The 24,057-nt window shown below is 32.7% G+C and overlaps 3 protein-coding genes across 3 annotated transcripts; 2 read left to right on the top strand and 1 right to left on the bottom strand.

The window, feature by feature from the left end:
• Positions 1-2,417: 2,417 nt before the first annotated feature.
• Positions 2,418-3,313, top strand: LOC107634225 (glutaredoxin-C9). Its single transcript, XM_016337789.3, has one exon. The coding sequence runs from the start codon at positions 2,563-2,565 to the stop codon at positions 3,067-3,069; it is 507 nt and encodes a 168-aa protein (XP_016193275.1). The 5' UTR covers positions 2,418-2,562; the 3' UTR covers positions 3,070-3,313.
• A 1,483-nt stretch (positions 3,314-4,796) lies between these two features.
• On the bottom strand, positions 4,797-9,153 carry LOC107629814 (phosphorelay protein). The gene is made up of 5 exons (XM_016332708.3): positions 8,578-9,153; positions 7,273-7,852; positions 6,771-6,883; positions 5,709-5,813; positions 4,797-5,505 (listed from the first exon to the last, which is right to left on the bottom strand). The coding sequence occupies exons 2-5, from the start codon at positions 7,685-7,687 to the stop codon at positions 4,834-4,836; spliced, it is 1,305 nt and encodes a 434-aa protein (XP_016188194.1). The 5' UTR covers positions 7,688-7,852; positions 8,578-9,153; the 3' UTR covers positions 4,797-4,833.
• Positions 9,154-20,663: 11,510 nt separating this feature from the next.
• LOC107632601 (uncharacterized) lies at positions 20,664-23,276 on the top strand. The gene is made up of 3 exons (XM_088507869.1): positions 20,664-21,004; positions 21,096-22,088; positions 22,167-23,276. Exons 1-3 carry the CDS (start codon positions 20,701-20,703, stop codon positions 22,607-22,609), a joined length of 1,740 nt encoding a protein of 579 aa, XP_088363995.1. The 5' UTR covers positions 20,664-20,700; the 3' UTR covers positions 22,610-23,276.
• Positions 23,277-24,057: the final 781 nt, after the last annotated feature.

The following is a 24,057-nucleotide window of genomic DNA, read 5'->3' as shown; positions in this document are numbered from 1 at the left end:
AAAATTATTTTCTAATATAAATTTTTTTTTTATAAAAAATCTTATTTTTATTATTATTACCAAAATTAACACGTTTTCAAAAGTTTTTTTTCGCTTTAAGATGTTAGATTATTTTTGGATAAAAATTTATATACAATTATTTTAAATAAAATTAATACTTAAAAATTATTAAAGAATAATTTAATTTAATTAAATATTAAAATTATCTAACCATGTCTAACTAGTTTGCACCTTACTTTTGACCTTTAAATATTTATATACACGTTAATGTAATTTTTCCGGACGTGGTGGCGAATTACGGACGAAGAAGGAAGCTTCCTCAACCACAGTTTCTGCGCCTGCCGCTGTTGATTTAAAGTGCAAGGCCCATCGCATCAACGCTCAACCACGGCGCTTACGTCATCCTCGATTGATTTCTGAGCTACGTGGCGCTTCCTGTGCAGGTTGGCGACAATACAATGACGTCATGTTATGGTAAGAGAATTATCCGTGCCACATGGTGGGCCCCAGTCACACCCTTACGTCATGCCACGCGGCTCCCGTGCGCGTCATCCCTTTTCATTCATTAACGTGTGTCTCGCGGCGCTCTTGGTTTTCATGCTTCCTCATGAGTTTAGTTTTGTTTTATTTTTATGAAAATATATTTAATAGCACATTATGTCAGAAAAACATTTATTCTTTCTGCAGATATAATTATATAAAGATAGTATTTTCATATAACTTCAATTGTTTTGTTTAATTTTTACCTCCCTCCTCAAACATCTTTCAAAAGTAATTTCTAATTTTATTGTTTTAACGTAAAACTTATATTTGTTCTAGAAATTATTTTTAATATGAAAATAAAAATTATATTTTAGTTAAATATTGATATTTAAAATGTATTATAGAAAATATAATCAACATATATTCTGTATATTAGTTAAAATATTGATACATTTTTAATACATACTCTGTGTATTATCAAAATGATAATACGTATCTAATACGTATTTGTATATTATTAAAATATTAATACGTGTTTAATATATATTTTGTGTGTTACAACACGCAAAATATATATTAACTTTTAATCTGTAAAATTTATCCACATGTAATTATATTAAATAATTTTATTTTCAACAAAAATATTAATAATTTTTTTAATAAAAAAAATTAGCCTATTTATCCAGTTACTCTTGTTTAAACATCTAATTAGATCATTTCTTTTTACAATTACGTGCAGATAAAAGCTAACAATATAATAAGATTTCTAAAGATAATCCTTAATTTTACCTCTAAAAATTAACGTCAAATTTAATTTAATCTTTAAAATTCTAATAGACTTAAATTAAACTCTAAAATGTATAATCGTAATTCGTATTACTTCTTGAATTAGTTTTTGTTAATTACATATTAATTTAGTACATTAATTTATTATAATTTAAATTATTCATTTAAATTTTATGTGATTGAAATTTATTAAAATTTTTAGAAATTTGACTGCAGTTTCTAAAATTCCAAATTTTTTAAATTAAATTTATTGTTGTCGTTTTTGTGAAAATATTATAAAGTTAATCAAGTTTATAAAAAATTTAGTACATCTTATTCATAAAAAACTTAAATGAAAAGTCCAAATTTTGATAAATTACGTACAAAATTAACACGTAATTCATAAAAACTAATTCATTGTTAACGTAAGTTATTATTGTAAATTTTAAAATTTAAATTGAATTATTTATAATTTTATAAATCAATTTGGATTCAATCTCAAATTTTAAAAGGCAAATTGAATATTAACTCAACTTTCATATCCTATCTATTTTCCATTTGGGGTACAACATCTTTTTTCTTGTTTGTAAAGGAGAAAGAATAATTATTCAATATTAAAAATAATTTTGTTAAAAAATTAATTTTTGTTTACCTAATAACTATTTGTAATAGATGAACAAAAATTTAAAAATTAATAATAATAAATAAAAATTATATTATTAACCGAAAAAATTAATTCACTAAAATAAAAATTATAAATATATCATAAAAAATATTAAAATTATCAAAATTTATTATTTTTAATTATTATTTAATTACTAATTTAATTTTTTTAATTTAAATTTTTTAGTCTAATAATTTAATAATATATTTTATTTTATATTTTTAAATATTAATAATTAAAAATAATAAATTATAATATTCTTACAATATTTCTCTAAGTTCACAACTCATTAATCCAAGAAGGATAGGGATATGCAATTGCCGTCCCGTGAATAATTAAAACGTACGTAATAAAATAAACAAAGGAGGAAGTGACACAAATCCAATCAAATGCTAATACTACCAAAAAATAAAAATAAATAAAAATATCACCTTTAATCTTTGGAACCTTAGAAAAGAAAAATATATGCTTATATTGGCGTTGACGTTATCATCATCATCATTGTAAGTGAAATAAATAATATCACCCACTCACCACCCCACCTCTTCAATTCAATACCCCCATATTTTATATATAAGCCATGGCTCCCCTAAGATTCAGCCACCACACATTAATAATTTGATCATATTCATTATAATAACCTCAACACCATGCAACAAGCAATACCTTACAGGTCATGGCGAATTGATCCACACACCCACACCACCACCACACACTTCACAACCCCACCGCCACACTCAGAAAGCAGGGATAACAACAACAAGAAGAAGAAGAGTAAAATGGTGGAGAGAATAGTGTTAGAGAACGCGGTTATAGTGTTTGGGAGGAGAGGGTGCTGCATGAGCCATGTGGTGAAGCGGTTACTTCTTGGACTTGGTGTCAACCCTGTGGTTCATGAGGTGGAAGAGAACGATGAAGAAGGCGTTGATGGAGAATTGCAAGCAGCGGTTATTGCTGCCAACAACAAGAACAATGAAGATTATTCTGATGAAGGGTATTTTAGGAATAGCAGTAATAATAATAATAATAATAAGGTGCAGTTTCCAGCAGTGTTTATAGGTGGAAAGTTTTTTGGAGGATTGGATCGAATTATGGCTACTCATATTTCTGGTGAATTGGTTCCCATTCTCAAACAAGCTGGGGCTCTATGGCTGTAATTAACTCATATATATACCATGGTTTAATTTCCTTTGATTAATAAATTATGATCATTTTTCTTCTTTTCTCTTTTCGTTTTATTTTGTCATAATATGTATTGATAATGGTAAGTGAAAGCTAACATACTTATTTTGATTTCATGATGATTTCAGTCTTTTGGACATTTGGTATATTTAATTATTTTTTGTAAAGTTGAACCTGGTACATAGCAATAACACTACCGCCTAATAATGGTTTTCTGATTGAGTTTTTGTTAATTCATAGATTAATATCATTGAAAATTTTCTCACTTAAATTTTCTTTCATGAATTCCTTTTTTTTAGTTTAAATTTAATTAGTAATCAATATAGTGTTTTAATAAGTGACGAATGAAAGTTGAAGAAATATGTTCAAATGTATTAGAAAAGGAATGTTACAGCTTACAATGCTGTTAAAGTGAAGCTATTCATCGCATGTGCAAATTATAAATTGTAAAACAAATAGAGTTATAAATATGACTCTATTTAATAAATGGTACTCCAATGAAACATTTTAAATGAAAATAGGTCCTAAACTGGGTTTTTTTTTTTCCTCCATTTTTGCAGAACAAATAAATTCCTTTTATTTTCGGATCTGTATACAATTCAATTTCATCTTCTTTGAACCACCATATATGATCCATCGAGTCTTAAAGAGTATATTCAGACTCTGTTAGAAGTTAGTACTTTTTGTTAGTTGCCAACAGCTGAGCACTCATAAAGTCTATTTTCCATAAAGTTCAAATTAATTAAAATGATGACTTAACGTAGTTTTTACTTTCTACCATCTTGTTGGATGACTGTTCAATGCTCAATAAATAAAAACGCAAATTGTCGAAAAGAGAAAAGAAAAAAAAAAAAAAAAAAAAACCTGATCATAGTTAAATCAAGAGTGTGCCATACTAGAGATGTTCACGGGTCAGGTTGGTTCAAGTTTGGGTGAAATGAGAACCAAACCAATTGAATTGTAATTGGTTTGTATTGGTTTGATTTGGTTTTACATTTTTTTTGTGGGTGTATCTAAATCAAACCAAACCAATTAAAAATAAGTTGGTTCAATTCAAATAATTAGATATTGATAAAACAGAAATTCAAAAAAAAGAATTGAAAAATCAAAAATTTTATTTTAAAAATTCTATAAATATAATAAACATGTAAAATCAATAAACAAGTCAACAATATTCTAACAATATCAAAATACTCATAACAATCTGCAATTATAGCTAAATACTAAAGTCATTATCATAATGAAAAGTCTAAACACATTAAAATCCAAACTAAGGAACGACGGCGATGCTGTTGGAGAGAAGACGAGGCTACCAGAGAAGATGACGCTGAAGACCAAACACTAGATAGATACTCTTAAAGTGTTGCGCTTGTGAGAATATAGTGCGAATAAATTTGTGATGTTATAATGTCTAGCGTTGAAGGCTGTCCGATTCGTCTAAAAAAAAAAAAAAAAAAACATAAGAATCAAGACTTAGCAACACTATAGCTCATCATAATTCGCCAATTCCTTTTCCTAGTTCTTGTATTATTTTTTCTTCATTTAAGAGTTCCATACGCAGTAGTTATTGATTTCAATGTAGTCCCTACAAAATGCTTGATCAAAGCCCAAAGGGCCAGTTTTGCAGGACCAAAATTCCATTCTGAAAGGGTCCGTCTAACCCAAAAAATGAAAGAAAAAAGACGGTCTGAAAGGTTAGGAGTAAGTAAAAAGGATCATTTTTCATTCACCATGGATAATCAAAGTGTACCAAACCATGAATCAAAATCATCTGTTACTTTAGACTTGCTTTCAGAATGTGAAGATTGTCCACTCTGGAGAACAGACTTTTCTTCCCGTGGCCTTACTAAAACATTTGGATTTGTCAAAGTAGATGTTTCCTCTAGCAAGTCATCAAGTACATCATCTAAACTCGCACTACTTGATGCAGTTTTTGGAGCAACTGACTCTCTTTTTGAAATACCAGGAGGATCCACCTTAAAGGCCCCCAATGAAACAGATGGGGTATTAGGTTTATAACCTTGGGAATCTAGAATCTTGGTTTCGCTAAGCGAATCTAGAAGCATGTCGAGTTCCTTTTCTGCATCAGCTGCCTCAAATGTTGAGTGCTTGCGTCTTGTATCTTCAGCAGGAAGTAAATTAGCTTCCACACTTGGAAAAGATGCTTTACTTTCATGAGAACTATCAACTTGTTGAAATTGAATATCGATGTGGTTCACAGAAAGTGGAAAGTCAGCGGAAAAAGTACATGCAGCATGGCTGCTGCCAGAGGGAGTAGATGATGTAAACTGATCTATAGCTAAAACATCCGAATTTACTTCTTTGGACATAAGATTGCCTAGTTCACTGTCCTCTGTATTTTCCAGTTTATAATTTTCTTCATTGCTTCCTTCTGCCAACCCTTCCATGCTCTGTAAAATAAACCACGTTAATGCAGCATAGTGGAATTTGCAGACTGCTATAATGTAAGATTTCAACATTAACTTGTCTCAACTTATTCAAATGTAGAACAAAGATACTTGGACCTATTAAAAGTAAAATCCCATGTAAATAATGAAAAGTTATTTAAAATTCTGCAAAGATATAGTCAGCAACAAATAGAGAGTGAACATACCAGTTCAGTTGGTAACAGGTCAGGCTCAATGAATAATCTCTTTGACAATTCAACTTTTGCAAGATTTTCAGCTAGAGCATGCAAGTTCAGTGAAATAAATGATGCCTACATGAAATCCCAATTCATGGTAAGTAAAGCAACACTATGATTGGTGGACCGCATATATGCCAAATATTCAACTATAGATTGTGGAATGTTTCATGGGCAAAACTTGATAAGAATAGCATAATTACAATTCCCCCGATAATAATAATTTGCAGAATAAATATTAGTTGACAAAGCACTAAAAAGTGTGACAAAACTTTCAAGTTGAACAAGCACAACCAATAAAACCCAAATAAATTGCTCTATATTGTGGCACTGTAGAAGCTAAAAACACTAGTTCTAATGATAATAAGTATCTTATAACAACTTTAGCCTGAATCATATGATATAACAACAATATAGGAAGTAACTACAAAATTCACCATGGTAATTTCAGAGATGCTAATTCATCAACGACGTAATCACAAGTTCAAACAAACAATGATATTTAAAATTATGGATGCAAGTACCAAAAGAATAACATAAAATAAAGAAATATAACAAAACTTTTTCAACCAGTAAGGTAAAACCTTTGTCATAAGCTTAGTTCACTCAACTCTCTCAACCGCATGTGTTATTACGAAGTTCGCTAGGATGGCTGAGTTAAAACTAAAACCAACCTACTTTGCTATTGAAGCCACAAATATCAAGAACATATCACAATACAAGATTTTATACATCAATTAAGTATATCTGTCTCTATTTTTCTCAAAGCGGGAGGATGAGCACAAAAGCCAGCACTATAAAGTTCTTCCAATACTTTATTGTAAAAAAATAAAATATAAAAACACCAAGCATTCATCAAGTTTTAAGCATTTAGAAGGTAAGGTGTATGCAGCTGCCTTTATATATTCTTGAATAAAAAATATGATCATAACCATCTCCTCAACAGCAAGAAAAATATTATTCAATATGTGCAATATACTGATCTTATAATCTCATTAACATCAAAACAAGTAAAGTGACCAAATAAATTACCTCCTGATATGCACCTGGTTTTTCCTCTACCACAAAGTTATCATCTCCAATCCACGAGACAAATCCCTCTCCCCTAACCGCAAGCATAGACCCTAATCCCACATTGAACTCACCTGAAAAATAAATAAATAATCATAAAAGAAATACAACATTTAGATTAATTCAACAACAAAACAATATCAATCTCACTCGAAGTCTCAATGTTGAAAACACTTTCGAGCAACAAATCCAAAATTTTGTACCAGGAAGTGTCCTCCAACAAAGGCAAACACCCTCCAAGCTTGCATTAAAACATCAATGGATACAAAAATTCCAGAAGGTTTAACAGTTCAATAGCATTAAATAGGCTAGAAAAGCTTAAAATTAAATAAATAAAATTGAGCCTTGAAAAGTGCAGGGCACAAAGCAAAACGCTTAATTAATCTACAAAAAATTGTTACAATCTCAGTCGAATTCTCAATGCCTCAAAAGCTTTATCTTCCAAAGCAGAAAAAGATCGTACCAGGAAGAGTATCATCCAGAGAAGGCAAACCCTCCAAGCTTGCATCTGCTTGAGACCGAGCCTCATCAACAAGGTGCCTAAAATCTGCACCTTTACTTTTCGGTAAAACAGCACCATCGTTGGGTGCTTTGGTCGCACCTTCAGCAATCACAGAATCGATTTCTTCATCTTCATCGTAGTATCGATCCCAATTGTTCGGGAGTGCAGAAGAAGCACGAGAGCTAGAATTGCGATTCACAGTGGTTCCTTTCTGGTTCAGTTGCTTCTTTCCAGATCCAATGATGTCGTTTGAGACATCAGAAGATGAAGACGGAGATGATTGTGATGCTGTTGGGGTTTTGTGCTTATGGTGAGGCTTTTTGGTATGGTGTTGTGTGTGAGCTCGCTTTGATTTTGCTAACGACTTCACATCCATTTTTGAACTTGAAAAACAGTAATTAACTACTAATACGATTCATCATTGGGTTTTATGTGAAAGATTTTCGATTATTGGGAATAAAGTGGGATTGATTTGGTAGATTAGGGTTTAGAGATGGCTTGAATATTGGAGCGCAAGTTCTAGTTCCGGACTCCAGATCCACTGTTACATTCCAAGTAAAGTTTTTAACTTTAGAATTTCTAAAAATTAAGTACTAATCAAGCTCAATTGCTTGACAATCAAGATAAGCACTCCAAGAGAGGAATTCTTGTGATATAAGAAACAAAAAAATGAATTCAAAGACTTAGAATTGAGAACATAATTAGTGAGAATCAATACACACTGATCATATTATTTTGAACTAAAAACTGAATCACACTTCCAAATACAAGGTCTGCACTATATATATGGAAGTTATTGACCTGAAGCAGAATAACTAACTAATCAAGAGTCTAACTGCTCTTCTTTCACTCTTTCTTGAACCAAATCTTGTTCTATTACATTTGTATCCTCAATACTAATCAAGTATTCAACAAAAACTCATAATCCAAAAACTTCTCAGCATCCAAAACCATCCAAAGCCAGAGAATCCAAAAACAGAAAACTAAGCAAAGAATACACACTCAGCATCCAAACTAAATTCAGAATCACATCAGCAACAATCCCAACTCAGACCACAAAAATATTTCAGAAAATCAGCAACTCAGAATAACAAAATTATTAGAAAATTTAACAAAACACCATCATCCATCATCCATCAAATTTTAACAAAATAAGCAAAAATGAACAAAAACAGAAAAATCAGCAACTCAGAATCAGATTTCAGCGACTCAGCATCAGGAAAATTAACAAAATAAGAAAACATAAATTGAAGTAGCTTTGCTTACGGCGTCGAGGGAGGAAGAGAAGTGACGGCGAGGGAGGACGGAAAGTGAGCTTGGACAGAGAGAGGGGGGATCGAAGACAGAGGCTTGACGCGAGAGAGAGAGAGCGAGAGAGGGGGCTCGACGACGAGGACAGAGCCACGAGTTTAGGGCGGGCTTGACGACGAGGACGGAGGCGGCGACGCCAACAGCAGTTCCGAGCATACCTGGCGACGCGAGGAGAAGGGATCCAGGACAAGAGGATCGACGACGGCGGCCTGGACGCTGGCTGAGGAGAAGAGTTCGTCGGCGACAGCGGCACTGGGCGCTGGCTGCTGCTGCTGCTGGCTGGGCTGGAGCTCAGAGAGAGAGTGGCTGCTAGGGTTCCGTTTGTGAGAGAGAGAGAGTGAAAAGGGGGGTTATGTATTTTTTTTTTTTAAATTAAAAACCGAAATCTTTAAAAAACATCCGTCTGGTTCAATCAGTCCATCGGTTAACCGCCGATTCGATCCCTTTTTTATCGAGTTTTTGTTAGATAATTTTTCACTTCAATTGAACGAGTTCGAAGATCAGTTCCTAATTAATTTGATTGAACCGACTGATTCGGTTTAGTTTTTAGAACTATGATATATACACACATGTGGAGGGATCCAAACGTTGTTAGGACATGGGACGATAGTAATGAGATAAAGTTAGATATATTTGTATACAAAGATGATCAGTTCACTCGTCTACTTAAATAAATATTGAAAATTTGAATTTTATCTTATGTATGCAGTAATTCATTGGTTAGTGATATATCTTTACATGAAATTTTGATCCACAATGAATTAATTCTTAATCTGTCGAGTTAAAGAATACCATAGTATATTCAATTATGTTAAATACAACTAAATTTTCTAAGCTGACAAAAAGTAAATAAGTATGCATGTTATAGATTATTTATTACATTTAAGATTGAAAATATGTTCATCGGATAATGTCTAGCATTAACAACTTAAATCAATTACATGTTTAATTCATCATTTGAGATTTTAGCAAGATTCTAAAAAATGGATCGGATTAATCGGTTCAACTAGATTAACCAAAAATTATTTAAATTTGTATGATTATTTATAATTATTTTTATATATATTTTTTAATTTGTATAATTATTTAAATAATATTAAAAATTATTGTTTGATAAAACAATTGTTATAATGGTTATAAAATTGTTCTTTAAAATAGCCAAAGTGAACAATTTTATTTTGTTGCTATAACGTAATGAAAAATTAGACTTTAACAACACTGTAAAAATCGTTGTCTAAGACCATTTAATAGAACAGTTTTAAAGTGTAATATTTCGACAACAATTTTTATGCGTGTCTTTTGTAATTATACAATTGGTCTCTATACTTTTATTGAAATTATAAATTGGTCCCTACATTTTAAAAATTTGTAATTGGATCCCTAAAAAGATTAAATTTTGTAATTTAGTCTCCACTGTTCAAACAACGTTTAATTTAACAGAATTTTCATCAGTATATTCGCTATTTTAAACATGTGAGTTGCACGTGTTTAACAGTAGGGACTAATTTACAATTTTAGTGAAAGTATAAGGACCAACTGTATAATTTAACCATTTGAAAATGACCAAAAATTTTTCTAGACTATCTGAACTCACCCCACCCCTTCCCAGCTCTCTCACTCTCACTTTTTCACTTTCCAAAATAGCACCCCACCCAGCGCTCTCTGTCTCTTACCTCTGTCTACCGCATCTGTGCTCACGAGTCCTATCTTGTAACACCCTAACTTTTAGCACCTCATGATTGTACTAAAAGCTCAGGCGTTACTTACCTCTAAACTTGTCTATTCTATACTATTTTTATTTAATATTGAGCCTTCGTAAATACGAATCGAAACTTTCATCAAGAAAACGAAGAGTTGGTACTTTAAATTATTTAATCACAAAATTATATATATCCACGTAGCATTATATACATAGACTTACTCAAAGATCCTCAAATATAATTCCTACCCCTCTAAAAACTAAAACAATAAATGACGAGCGAAAAATAAAATCTAACAACTCAACTTGTAAACAAAATCTTCTATACTCTTGTAGTTCCGCACTAAACATTCACACTTGTAACTGAAAGGGGGTGGAAGTAGGGGGTAAGAACTGGGGAGTTCTTAGTAGGGTTGGGGTGTACAGTTAAGTTCGTTCCATTATGTTCCCAGTCAATAACAACATTCAATAAAATATAATCCAAATAAGTAATTACAGAACATAAAAATCCAATCACAATCATACACAATCACAAACAAATATGCACAAAGAAGTATGATGCATGTCTAGTCCTATACAGGCCATGAGCTCATGTATCGGTTTGTTACTCGATTCCCGACACTGGTCTTGAGATAAACGTTTCGTATCGCCGTCCTTATCTTAGCCAACGTCCCATCCATGAGCGTTACGCATCGCCATCCTCACTGAGCTATCCCTATAGTATCAAGTGAGCGTTACGCATCGCCGTCCTCACTAGACACTTGGCACTAAGGCCCAACATCACTCAATTTCTTTTCAAGTTTTGCTCTCTACTCTACTGCGGTAGAGATCCCTTTAATTAATACATTCTTTCATTCCTGCCCTCTGCTCTCCTGTGACAGAGATTTTTTAGATTCTTTTAATATTTGTTCTCTGCTCTTCTCTAACTTATAATAATATTAATAATATTTTTACTAGTTAATATTTGTAATAAAATGTTAACAATAATAAAAATAGAATAATTTAAATGGTAAATAAATAATATATATATTTTTAAAACTTAGTTTATAAAACCTTTATTTTAAACTTTTATTAATTACTTTTTAAATTACAAATTTTTTAATATTCTATTTTTAACTTTAATATTTTATAAAATTATATTTGAACTCTCACTTATTTTTAAATTTATAAAAATAACCCTTAATTTTTATGAAATATCCTTTTTACTCCTAAATTTTACTTATTACCCAAAATACACGAAAACTTATATAATTATAAATTAACCTCGATTTTTATATAAAAATATAATATTACCCTTCAAAAATAAAATGTAATTATTAATCTTTCTTTTATACCAAAATCGAAACCTTTAACTTTTCCTTTCAAAATATTACTTGTATTTTAATCCGTTTTCGAGTCTTTCGGTTATCGATTTTTCTCAACTTTTAATTTAATATTTCAACTACCAAATCTCATCAATTTCCTCTAAATACCATATCACAACAGTCCCAAAATCATTAAAACAACCACCACTGAGTTGTTCCTCATAGCCAAACCAATAAATCACAAACAACAACAATAATTCAACAAAATTTTAACATAAAACTCAATCAAACTCAACAATAATCAATCAAACCAACATTTATTTATAAAATTTACATTTAATTATTATAAAATTACCAAACCTACCTCCGTACGAAATTGAAATCAACAAAAATTTCGGAAAAGCTTTTTGACTAAACTACCGAAGAAAAAAATGTCAGATATCATCAGTGCTTCCTAGAATTCTAATTAGCCAAACCCAAGGGGAAGAGGAGCTACGTCACCATTAACTTCTACTGGACAAAAGTAATGCTAACATATAAAAGAGAAGAATACGAACACTTTTACCGGATTAAATTTTTTATTGGAATTATGGATAGCAAGAAATCAAAGCTGGAGTTTTTGGTGTGGGTCACAATTTCCTCATCCAAGCATTCGGTCTCTCTCTCTCTCACTATCTCCCTTTCTTATTTTTTTTCCAAGTTCATTTGGTGGTATGAATGAAGGAAATGAAAATACTCCAGGCTAATAAAAATAAATGGAAATTTGTGGCAGTAAAGTATTTAGGTGTCATTACCATATAGATATACATGTACATATATGTCACGTTAGGCTTTCTTTATTTCAATTTCCTTCGGGCTTCGGCCAAGGGAAATATACATATATACATATAGTAATAATAATAATGATAATGATAATAATCAATTTAATTTTTGTCTAATTAAAATATTTTTTAATAAATAATTTAAATTTTAATAAAATAAATAATAATTAAATTAAATTTTAATAATTATAAAATTTTATTTAATTATTTTTATTAAAAATAATTTTCTTAAAAATTACATCTCAATATAATATAATAACTTATAAATAGTTAATTATTTAATTTTTAAAAATATGGAGTATTACACGTCTCGCCTCCTTTTTCTGTCTTGTCTTTTTCATCCGGTGGGACTCGCATCGTTGCTATTCTCTCTCGCCAGTTTTTGCATTGCTGTGCTTCGTCTCCCTCTCCTTCTCCTGCGTTCTGCCTTTACATTATCAAAAAAGTTTTTTTTTAATTTATTTTTTTAGCTATTTAGTTATTAGATTATAATATGTTGATTTGTTGCTGTTTTTATATGACTATGGTAAATTGAGCTACTATTATTATGTTGATTTGTGGAGGAAATGGAAGAAAGGAGGGGAAAGAGGGAAAGAGAAGAGATAATGGAAGAAGGGGACGGGGCAGGCTTTAGCAGTGGTGGATCAGGGTGGTAATGGATGAAGAAGAACAGAAATGCTGAAGAGATGATGAGGAGGAGGAAAAGGGAGAAGAGGAAGAAGAGGACGTTATGGTAAATGTGTATTTCTTTTACGGTAAACATTATTGAGGATCTAATTACAAAATTATATTTTGTACAAAGATCTAATTACAAACTTTTAAAGTGTAGAGACCAATTTACAATTTCAGTGAAAGTATAGGACCAACTGTGTAATTTAACCTTATTTAAACAACATTAAACAAACCGTTGTTTAAAAACAAATCATGGTAACGATTATAAAACCGTTCTTTAAAATAGTCAAAGAGAACGATTTTAATTTGTTACTATAAAATAACGAAAAATTGAATTTCAATAGCAACATTATAAAAAATCGTTGTCTAAAATTATTTAAGAAAACAATTTTAAGGCGTTGCAAAATTTGGCGTTACTAAAATTCATATGTTGTACTGCATGTCCTCCACTTTACTACTTGAAGGTCGAACAGCAAGTCTTGATGCTCAAACAAAGGTACTAAGTACCTTTCGATTTCGACTTTTTTATACCATCTTTCTTCAACTTTAAGTTATTCGTTTCTGTGTTTTTGTAGTCGAAATTGTTAATAGTCGAAACACTATCTTATCGAAAAAAATCTTTTTTTAACCAATAATTAAGTATAGATAATTTGATATAAATATATAGATATCGATTGGTAACCTTTTTTTTAATAAATTCTTTTATTTATATAATATCAAATAAAAGTGCCATGTAATGCACTTTCTTTTATATATAAACTATAGGAAGAATTTCACCTATACCAGTGTACTTTACTGGTACACTGGTGTATATTAAATCTGTACCATTAAAATATTAATTAAAAAATATGAATGGATGAGAATTTTTAATGTAACATAGGTTTATAAATGGAAAGCATTGTGAGGTGTGTACCAAATTTTACGTTCCACGAGGCATGATTTATGAAAATTACACCCTGCTGTCCCTTGACACATACTTTTCTTGTTGGTGGCTTCGTGGCTTGGTCGTTGGTTACTTGAATGGCTTACCTTGTGTGTTTTTTTTTGTCATGATCTTTTGTTTTGATTTGGCTTATTCCTTTATTGTATGGCTAATGAATCTACTATCCAACATCCTCTAAAATAATATGTAAGTTATCTTTTATCATGTGTCAAATTTTAATTGGTTACCATTTTAACCATAATTACATTATTTTATAATTTATTATTTAAGATGGATAATAATATAATTTCTTAATACCACTTCTGTTAATTAAAGTACCTTTCCACTCCTCCATTCTTTCTTCATGGCGTAGCTTTCGTTCTTCCAAGCATCGCCATTGTGATAAGAAGCGCCAACGTCGTCGTCATCATCTCTTAACGACGTCGTTAAATTCTCATCGTAACTTTACCGTCTTTCCCAATATAACCAGTGTTGACCTTATCGCTATCTCCTATCCTCTCATTCGATTCCTCTTTCTGCAGTGGATCACTCCTTATCAACATAATTAATGGTTAGTTTGGTTATTAAATGTTTTTATTAAAAAAATATGTCTTTATTTAATTAGATGATAGAACATATATATTCATATGTAAAATATAATATAATAAAATAAATCTATTCAAAGTACTTAAAAGTATAATTAAAATTAGGAACATACAAATATAATAATAAAATTTGTATTTAAACAAATAAAAACATATCTTTTATCATACATAAATTATTTAAAAAAAATGAATAAATGGTTAAAATTAATAACACAAATTTAAAATGATAAAATCTAACTTTTTTACCAGTATTTTTTATAGTATTTTTATTCTTTTAAATTTAATTTATTAGTACTTTATTATTTACTTAATAATTAAACAAATTATTTTTATGAAAAATTATTTTTTGTATTATTTTAAAGAAGAGACCAATATAACAGTTTAAAAAATAAGGTAAAAATAATATTTTAAATAAAAATAGTTAATATTAAAATTTTTAAATACAAAAATAAATTGTATAGATATTTAAGAGATAAATATGAAATATATGCATAAAATAAATAAAACAGACAAAAATAATTCTCTATTTCTCAAGAGTACTTCTATTTATATGTTTTAGTTATTTTAGGCATGTATTTCATATTTATCTGTTAAATATTTATACAATTTATTTTTGTATTTAAAATTTTAATATTAAATATTTTTTATTTAAAATATTATTTTTACGTTATTTTTTAAACTATTATATTGGTCTCTTTTTTAAGATAATACAAAAAATAATTTTTCATAAAAATAATTTGTTTAATCATTAATTAAATAATAAAGTACTAATAAATTAAAAATTAAAAGAATAAAATATTATAAAAAATACGGTAAGAAAGTTAGATTTTATCATTTTAAATTTTTGTTATTAATTTTAACAATTTATTCAATTTTTTAAAATAATTTATGTATGATAAAGCATATGTTTACTTATTTAGAGTACAAATTTTACTATTATATTTATATCTTAATGATTTTAATTACATTTTCAGTACCTTAAATAGATTTATTTTATTATATTATATTTTACATATGAATATATGTTCTATTATGTAATTAAATAAAGGGATAAGTACTTTTTTCGTCCCCAAGGTCTGGGGTCAAAATCAAAATCGTCCCCGACCTTTTTTCGTTATTAAAATCATCATCAACGTTCAAAAGCACTTTAAAATCATTCTTTTCCAAATTCTTGGACCAAACTACCCTCATCATCATCATTCTCCTCTTCACCTTCCTCACCCCACCACCTCCACTGCCACCAACATTACCACCACAACCACCACAAGCACCAACACCCACACCAACACCACCACCACCACCACAACCACCAACACCAACACCAAGAACACCAAATAACAGCAACAACACCAAACCAAGAAGCAAAAACAGAAAACTAGAAAGCAGAAAAGTAAGAAAGCAGAAGCAAGATGCAGAAACAGAAAGCGATGCAGATGAGGCGGCGAGGCGGAGGCGGCGAGGCAGAGGCGGTGAGGCGGAGGCAGCGAGGCGGCGAGGCGGAGGCAGCGGTAGTGGCTCGCGTCTCCTCTCTCCCTCGCGATCCCCAACGGCGACGGTGACGGCGGCTCCAAGCTTCACCGCCGCCGTCTCCCTCCCCCCTTTCCCCTTCCCCCTCCTCCTCCCCCACACCCCTTCCCCCCACCCCCACCCCGCGTCCTTCCCCCCCCCCCCCCCCACCACCCCCCCCACCACCCCCCACACGCATTCTTTCCCCTTTCCCCCTTCGCCGGTGCCGTCCCCCCTCCCCCCTCCCCCCTTCCCCTTTCCCTCTCCCTTTTTCCTTCTCCCCTGTCCCCTCGCCCTTCCCCTTTTCCCTTCTCCCCTGTCCCCTCCCGTGCTTTCTTTTTTTTTTTTTTATGATGATGAAGGTATTTTGGTCCAAGAATTTGGAAAAGGATGATTTTAAAGCGTTTTTGAACGTTGAGGATGATTTTAATAACGAAAAAAAGTCCGGGACAATTTTGATTTTGACCCCAGACCTTGGGGACGAAAAAAATACTTATCCCTTAAATAAAGATATATTTTTTTAATAAAAAATTTAATAAACAAATTAACCATTAATTATATTAGTAAGGAGTGACAGGAATTTAACAACGTAGTTAAGAAATGATGCACTGAAGAAAGAGAGATTGCGTGAGAGTGCAGTAGATGACGAAGACGTCGATGCTTCTTGTCACGACGGCGACAACGATGCTTGGAAGGACCGAAGCTACGCGATGAAGAAAGAATTGAGGAGTGAAAACGTGCTTCAATTAACGGGAGTGAGATTTTGATATTTTAAGAAATTATACCATTACACATCTCAAATAATAAATTACAAAATAATCCAACTATGGTTAAGATAATGATCAATTAAAATTTGACACATTATGAAGGATAACTTACATGTTATTTAGAGGGAATTGGGTAGCATTCACCTAATTATTAAATTTGATATTTTTTTATTTATTTTTTGGTTCATAATTTAGGCTGAGAAACTCGATTGGCAAATAATAAATGGAACTAAGTCTTACACATCTATTAATATAATGTAGTAAATAACCGTGTCACACTCTCTTTTATTCATAAAGTAGTATTTTTAGTCCTCTATATTTGGAACAAATTTTAATTTGATTTTTAATATTTTAAATATTATTTTTATTCTAAAAAATTTTAAACAAGTTTAATATAGTTTTACCATTAAATTTAACACTAATAATTAACAAAATGAGTGATATAGACGTTAATAACACTACTAATTAAATCATATCTTCTTCTATATATTAAAAAAATATAGCCAAAATTTTTTAATAACATTTTTCTCATTTTTTTTGGTACAAAATTTTAAATCTTAATAATCAATGAACGCTTCAAAATCAAAAGAAAAATTTTTATATTAGTGACCGTTGGTGAATCGATATTACTTACATACTGAAATCGAATGTTATCGGCTATTCAATATGCAAATTATTTATGTCAAATTTAATTGAGACAACATTAAACCTGCTTAAATATTGTTTGGAATTGAAATAAGAGATTCAAATTTTTTTTTTATTGAAGTATGCCGTTTGAAACATTAGGGACCAAGGCTATTGTCTTTTCTACCGCGGAGAACTACCCAAAAGTTTGGTTATATAAGTTTTTCATATTTGAAACTAAGATTTCATTAATTATTTAACATTAATTTCACAATAGGACTACATTTTTTTTTTTTACCAAAGATAGGAGACTCGAACCCGCAACCTCTTAAATGAGTATGGGAAAACTATGCCATTTGAGCTATAACTCATTGGCACAATAAGACTACATTGAAACTAAATAAAACTTTTTTTGTATTCAAATAGGACTTTTTAAACTTTGGGTATTAAAACAGGATTAAGCCCAAACGTAGAGAGTCAATTTAGTACTTTATCCTAGATAAAAATTATAAATTAAGTTTCTTCAAGCTATTTTTTATTAAAAAATACAAATATTTTAAAAATTTTATTTCTGTATTTAATGTAAAACCTATTATGAAATATTCTAAAGAGTAAATTTTCTAATATTTTCTATTTACCATCAAAATTTAATAATAAATTTTTAAACTAGTAAAAATGATAGGATGGTTAATTTTGTTTCCTCATTAGTTATTTAAAATATGACATTTTTAATGTCAAAATTAAACAATAAATTATAAATATGATCTTTTTTTATTTTCTCATGTCTTTCAACAAACCAAGAATGTAAACTTTTTTTTTAACTGGGTTAGAGGATCTAATAACGAACCGGACTGCAAGCTAAAAGGATCATTAAGTCAACCTTTGGGGTCCAATAAGCAATCACACACTTATCAGTATGGCTCAGCTCATGACAGTCCAAACTCCAAACGACTACACTGAGCCGTCTTTCTTATATTCTTCCTTGTACTCTTTTGACATTACACATAATAAAACAGGACAAAATTTATTTTTGTCAGTGATCCGTACATAGTTCACCAAAATACCAATAAAGTAAATGGTATACTTGAAAGTTTTCCTAAACTATATATACAATCTAATACATGCATAAACCAATTAAAACATAATATAATATAATATAATATAATATAATTATGTATGTCCTATGAAATCTACTCGTATTTAAAAAGTGTAGGATCACATTTATATAGCAGATGAATCTCTGTCGATACTGGTTATCATTATCTCAAATTCTCAATATATCTTGCTTCATGGAGATAGCCAAGAGCCATTCTACAATATATTTATTGCAATGACTAAAATAATGTCAAGATATTGATGAGGATTATTTGTTCGAAGACACTATAGTCAACCACATACAATAATTATTGTTATTTTGTCTAGGCAAAGAATTATATTTATTTTTTCTAACACACTTTTTACTGGTGCGTTACTTTTTTTTCCATGAAACTATTTTTTTTTTTACACTTTTTAAATAATATTCTTTTTCAATTTATTTAAATTTTTACATAAGCTTTTTTTATTTTTGTCATATGCTAATTTTTTTGTTCATTAAAAATCAAATTTTAAAATTTTCTGATATTATATCAAAAAATTACTTCGACTAAACTTAAATCGATAAAAAAGAGTTCGTGAATAATTATATATCTTCGTATATTTTTCTACCCTAATAATCTTTTAGAGGCCACCATCAACTTAGGCAATAAGGTACATGCATAACAAAGATCACTTTTCATACATTATACATTTTTATTCCTTATGAGCGGCCAATACGTTACGTACACTTTTATTCCTATAAGGAAGGGATTCCCGACAAATTGTCTTTTTTCCCCCTTCCCCATCATAATTTGTCAATGATTCAATCAAATAAAGAAGGACATAATCCCTATAGATTTCTTCTCGTATTAAACCTTTGTTCTTCCTCCATTAAATAAATAAATTGTTCTGTTCTCTTTCTTTTTATTTTATTTTATTTTATTTTTTGAGATTGTGGATCTTTAGTTCTTTACTATAGTGCTCAAATAATTCTTGATGGGTGACATTCCCAGCAAAGACATAAAAGATAGATAGTGACCTTTGTTTACCATAATTCAACGACTCGAATTTCGTGACTAAATAAATTTCTGATTTGGGCATTGTTTGGTTTCTCTCCTCCTTCTACTCTCCTTTTCTTCAATTTATTTACTGGTTCGTATTTTTTTTTTCTTTTCAAAATTCACCGTTAGTAAATGACTAAGTGGCTGATTTTTTTTTAATAAAAAAAAATTGGAGTTACGCATTGAAATAGATATATATAAAATATTTATACTAATATGGGCTGATTTTTTTCTTATGGAAAGAAGCCATGTGTATCACCATGAAATGGAAGGAATGCAAAATATTGTACTGCTATGAGTCAGAGACAAAACATGACTTACGTTTTATATTTGTTAAATATTTTTTAATTTTGAAATAAAATAAACGTAGCTTACGTTTTGGCTTTTTAAATTTTTTTTAGCTGGCTTTTAAAAAAACGCACCTTGCGTTTTTGCACCTGAAAAGGCTGAATTTTTTTTTGAAACCCACAAAACGCAGGTTGCGTTTTGTTAGTGTCAGAAACTTTTTCTTGGAAGTCCAAAAACGCAGCCTGCGTTTTGTGCACATAATAATATTTAAATTCACAAGTTTGCCTATAAATACGAAGTCCGGTTTCGTTTTTCTTCATCTTCACTTCTCCTCTTGGTTTTTCTTTCATAAAATCCTCAATAGGGTGTTTTTTTGGCAGATAACTGTGTCAAAAAAATAGAGTTAGTTGAGGCTGAAGTTATGGAAGGTGTTGCAAACTTGCGAGTATATTATAACGGTGAGGTTATATAACAAACACACATGAAGGAGTGACCTTTGTTTGTGAATGTCCATTGTCATTTGCCATTCCATGTACCATGAGTTTTGTCGAGTTGCAAAATGGTCTTTGTAATAACATTCAAAGCCACATTTTGAAAAGGGTGAGCAATCTTTTATACAGAAGTCCTGTGCAAGTATTTGGTGGGCTAATACAGTTTCAAATAATGCCCATCACTGACGATGCCAGTATGCAGCAGATGTTTTATATTTATCAACAAACCCGATCTCAAGTGCCGATGATAGAGCTGTACGTTGAGTTTGAACAGCAGTCGGGGATGAGTACGGTCGGCGAGGAGGTCAATGTTGATGAGCTCGGGGATATAGATTGGGAAGAAGATAATAATGATAGCGAAGAGGAATTCGAAGCTAACTATGAAGTCGATGACAAAAACGATGACGGAGACTTGGCAGGCAATCCGGCGGTGCAAAATGAAGCGAATGCCGTTGTAAGCCAACACCCGTTTGGTGTTCCGTCTTTTATGCGGACTCTAGATCTCGAAGCCATGCATGCCCCGGAATTTCCTGAGTATGCGAATACGGGTATGTTATGATTATTAACTCAAGTTTCTTGTAGTGCTTAAATAATTTGCCTTGTCTGAAATTGATGTTGGTGCGCACGTCGTAGGTGAAGGCAACGTTGCGGCGGAAGATGGCGAGTTTAGTGTCGAAATGGAATTTGGTTCGAGAGAGTCAGTGATGTCTGCAATCAAAAGCTACACCATCTCTAGAAGAGTTGATTACACTGTGTATGAGTCTGAGCCGCAGACATTCTATGCGAAATGCAAGGGGTATGGTGCAGGGTGCGACTGGCTTATCCGAGCTAGCTTGATTCGAAAAAAAGCTTGTTGGGAGATCAGGAGATATAATGGGAAGCACACGTGCACCATGGGCACGATTTCACAAGATCATGCCAAGTTGGACTCAGACACAATTGCAGATGCCATTAGGCCGTTGGTCGAAGCAGACCCCTCGATAAAGGTGAAGTCCGTTATTGCAGAAGTTCAAGGCAGGTTCAACTACACTGTGAGTTACCGCAAGGCTTGGTTGGCAAAGAAGAAAGCTGTCGCAAAAGTTTTTGGTGATTGGGAAGTTTCTTACCAGACTCTGCCAGTGTGGTTGAAAGCAATGACAGTGAAGATGCCAAGGTCTCGTGTTCAAATTAAAACGCTCCCCGTTTACCGTAAGAGTGAGGAGGTTCAAGGTGTAAGAGTTCTGCACCGCATTTTTTGGAGCTTCTATCCGTGTATTGTAGCATTCAGACACTGCAAGCCACTGGTGCAGGTTGATGGCACGCACCTGTACGAAAAATATAAAGGTGCACTTCTGGTAGCTGTTGCACAGGATGGGAATCAAAACATTGTGCCTATTGCATTTGCAATTGTCGAGGGCGAGACAGCAGACGTGTGGGAGTTTTTCCTAACCAATTTACGGAGATATGTTGTTACCATTGATGGTGTGGGTATTATTTCTGACCGCCATACCTCCATCGACGCTGCAATAGCTCGCAGTAACGGTGCATGGTCACCACCAAGGGCGTGGCACATGTACTGCATCAGGCACATCGGGTCCAACTTCTTAAGGAGGTTCAAGGCTCCATATTTGCATAAATTCGTGGTCAACACAGGTATTTCAACTTGCTATTATGGTTCTATTCATAGTAAATTTGTGGCACCTACTTATGATTAAATGGTTTGTTCAACAGGCTATTCTAGGACGGAGCAGGAGTACAACAAAAACTACCAAAGGCTTAAAGAGCGGGGTGAGGCATATACTCAATGGTGCGATGAGATCGATGTTGAGAGATGGGTGTTGGCATTCGATGGTGGTCATTGTTGGGGACATATGACAACAAACTTGGTGGAGTGTATAAATTCTGTCCTGAAGGGTGCACCCAACCTTCCTGTGACTGCCCTTGTCCAGTCAACTTTCTATCGGCTGAATGAGTTGTTCACTCGGAAGAGTACTGAGGCTCATGACCGTCTCCGCAACGGATTCACGTATTCAGAATTTGCAATGAAGAGAGTTGAAGAAAGCTTCCGACGTGCAGGAAACATTGTGGTCAACCGGTTCGACAGGCGCAACGAGATGTTTGAGGTCCGCGAAATGCAAGATGGTACCATTTACACTGTTAATCTTGCGCAATGACACTGCGACTGTGGCCACTTCCAGGTTGAGCGACTTCCATGTCGCCACGTGCTTGCATGTTGCGCCAACCAGCGTCTTGATTGGCAAGTGTACGTGCACGATGTGTACAAGATGTCTCAAATTTGCAAGGTGTACAGAGGCGAGTTTGTTCCGATGGGAGACCCATCTACGTGGGATAGATACGAAGGAGCGAAGGTGATCGCCAACTGGACATTGAGGCGCGCGACAAAGGGAAGACCGAAGTCAACCCGCTACTTGAATGAGATGGATTCGCGGGATATGCGTGGTCCTCGCCGGTGTACGGTTTGTGGACGCGAGGGACATAGCCGCAGCCGGTGTCCTCAGGTCCAAGCTCCGCTGGAGGACATTAGTGGCTAAGCTTTTGTGTAACTTTATTATCCCCTACTTCACAGTTGTATGTGGCTTTTATGTAACCTGGTCCTCTATTTTAAATTAGTTAACACTTATTAAATCAATAAATATTTTAAACTTGTCATGTAACTTTCTATGTTGTTAACTTTCATTCTACGCGGTAAACACTGAATAATAATTAAGCAGGATAATCTGGGACGTCTTTTATGCGAGCACAAAGTTAAATATATAACAACAATAATACTTAACACTACCAAGTCATAATACAATACTGAATAAAACACTGAATACAAAATATGACAATGAAAACAAAACTAAACTCTAGCAGTATAACATAAACTGCAACTGACTACTTCCTCGGTGCCTTCTTCGAATACAACGACGGCGTGTATTTTTCCGGAGGCGCAGTCTGTGTCCGTAAGTTATACGGATGACCTTGAGATACACCAGCATCCAGACCCCCGAAATCTGTCATGCTCGAACTGCCAGTGTCACATATCCAGGAACCAGTCACCCCCGAAGCACTCGCTCCACCAAGGTCATAACAATGCTGAACGTCATCCCCTAAAACATCCTCTTCCTCCTGAGGGCATTCATTCAAGTCAAATAACTGGGTGCGCGGTGGTGCAGAAGGACTGACATGATGTACATGCCCCGTAGAGGTGTCCACGTCGAAGTCACTGGCATGACCTGATGAGGCGCGACGACCAGCAAATTGCATAGTTGGAGCAGGCGCTTCCTGCTCTCGCGTCGGAAATAGATGTGTTGTATCTGTATCTCTCAGGACCTGAGACAGGCTGAGGCTGTCCGCTGGAACCAAGGGACTAAACTGCTCGCCGGGTGGAACTACCAAATACTGCTGGTCAAATGCCGGCATCTGAAACTGCGGCTCATATGCGGGCATCTGAAACGGCTGCTCAAATGCCGGCATCTGATGCTGCTGGTCATATGCAGGCATCTGAAAATACTGGTCATATGCCGGCATCTGATGCTGCTGGTCATATGCCGGCATCTGAAACTGCTGGTCATATGCCGGCCTCCAGCATTCTACCAAAGCACTCAGTAGTGTAGAATGA

This window comes from Arachis ipaensis, chromosome B3 (assembly GCF_059453495.1).
Source record: "Arachis ipaensis isolate K30076 ecotype BB chromosome B3, ASM5945349v1, whole genome shotgun sequence".
Taxonomy (NCBI): Eukaryota; Viridiplantae; Streptophyta; class Magnoliopsida; order Fabales; family Fabaceae; genus Arachis; species Arachis ipaensis.
This window is presented reverse-complemented; position numbering and strand designations above follow the sequence as displayed.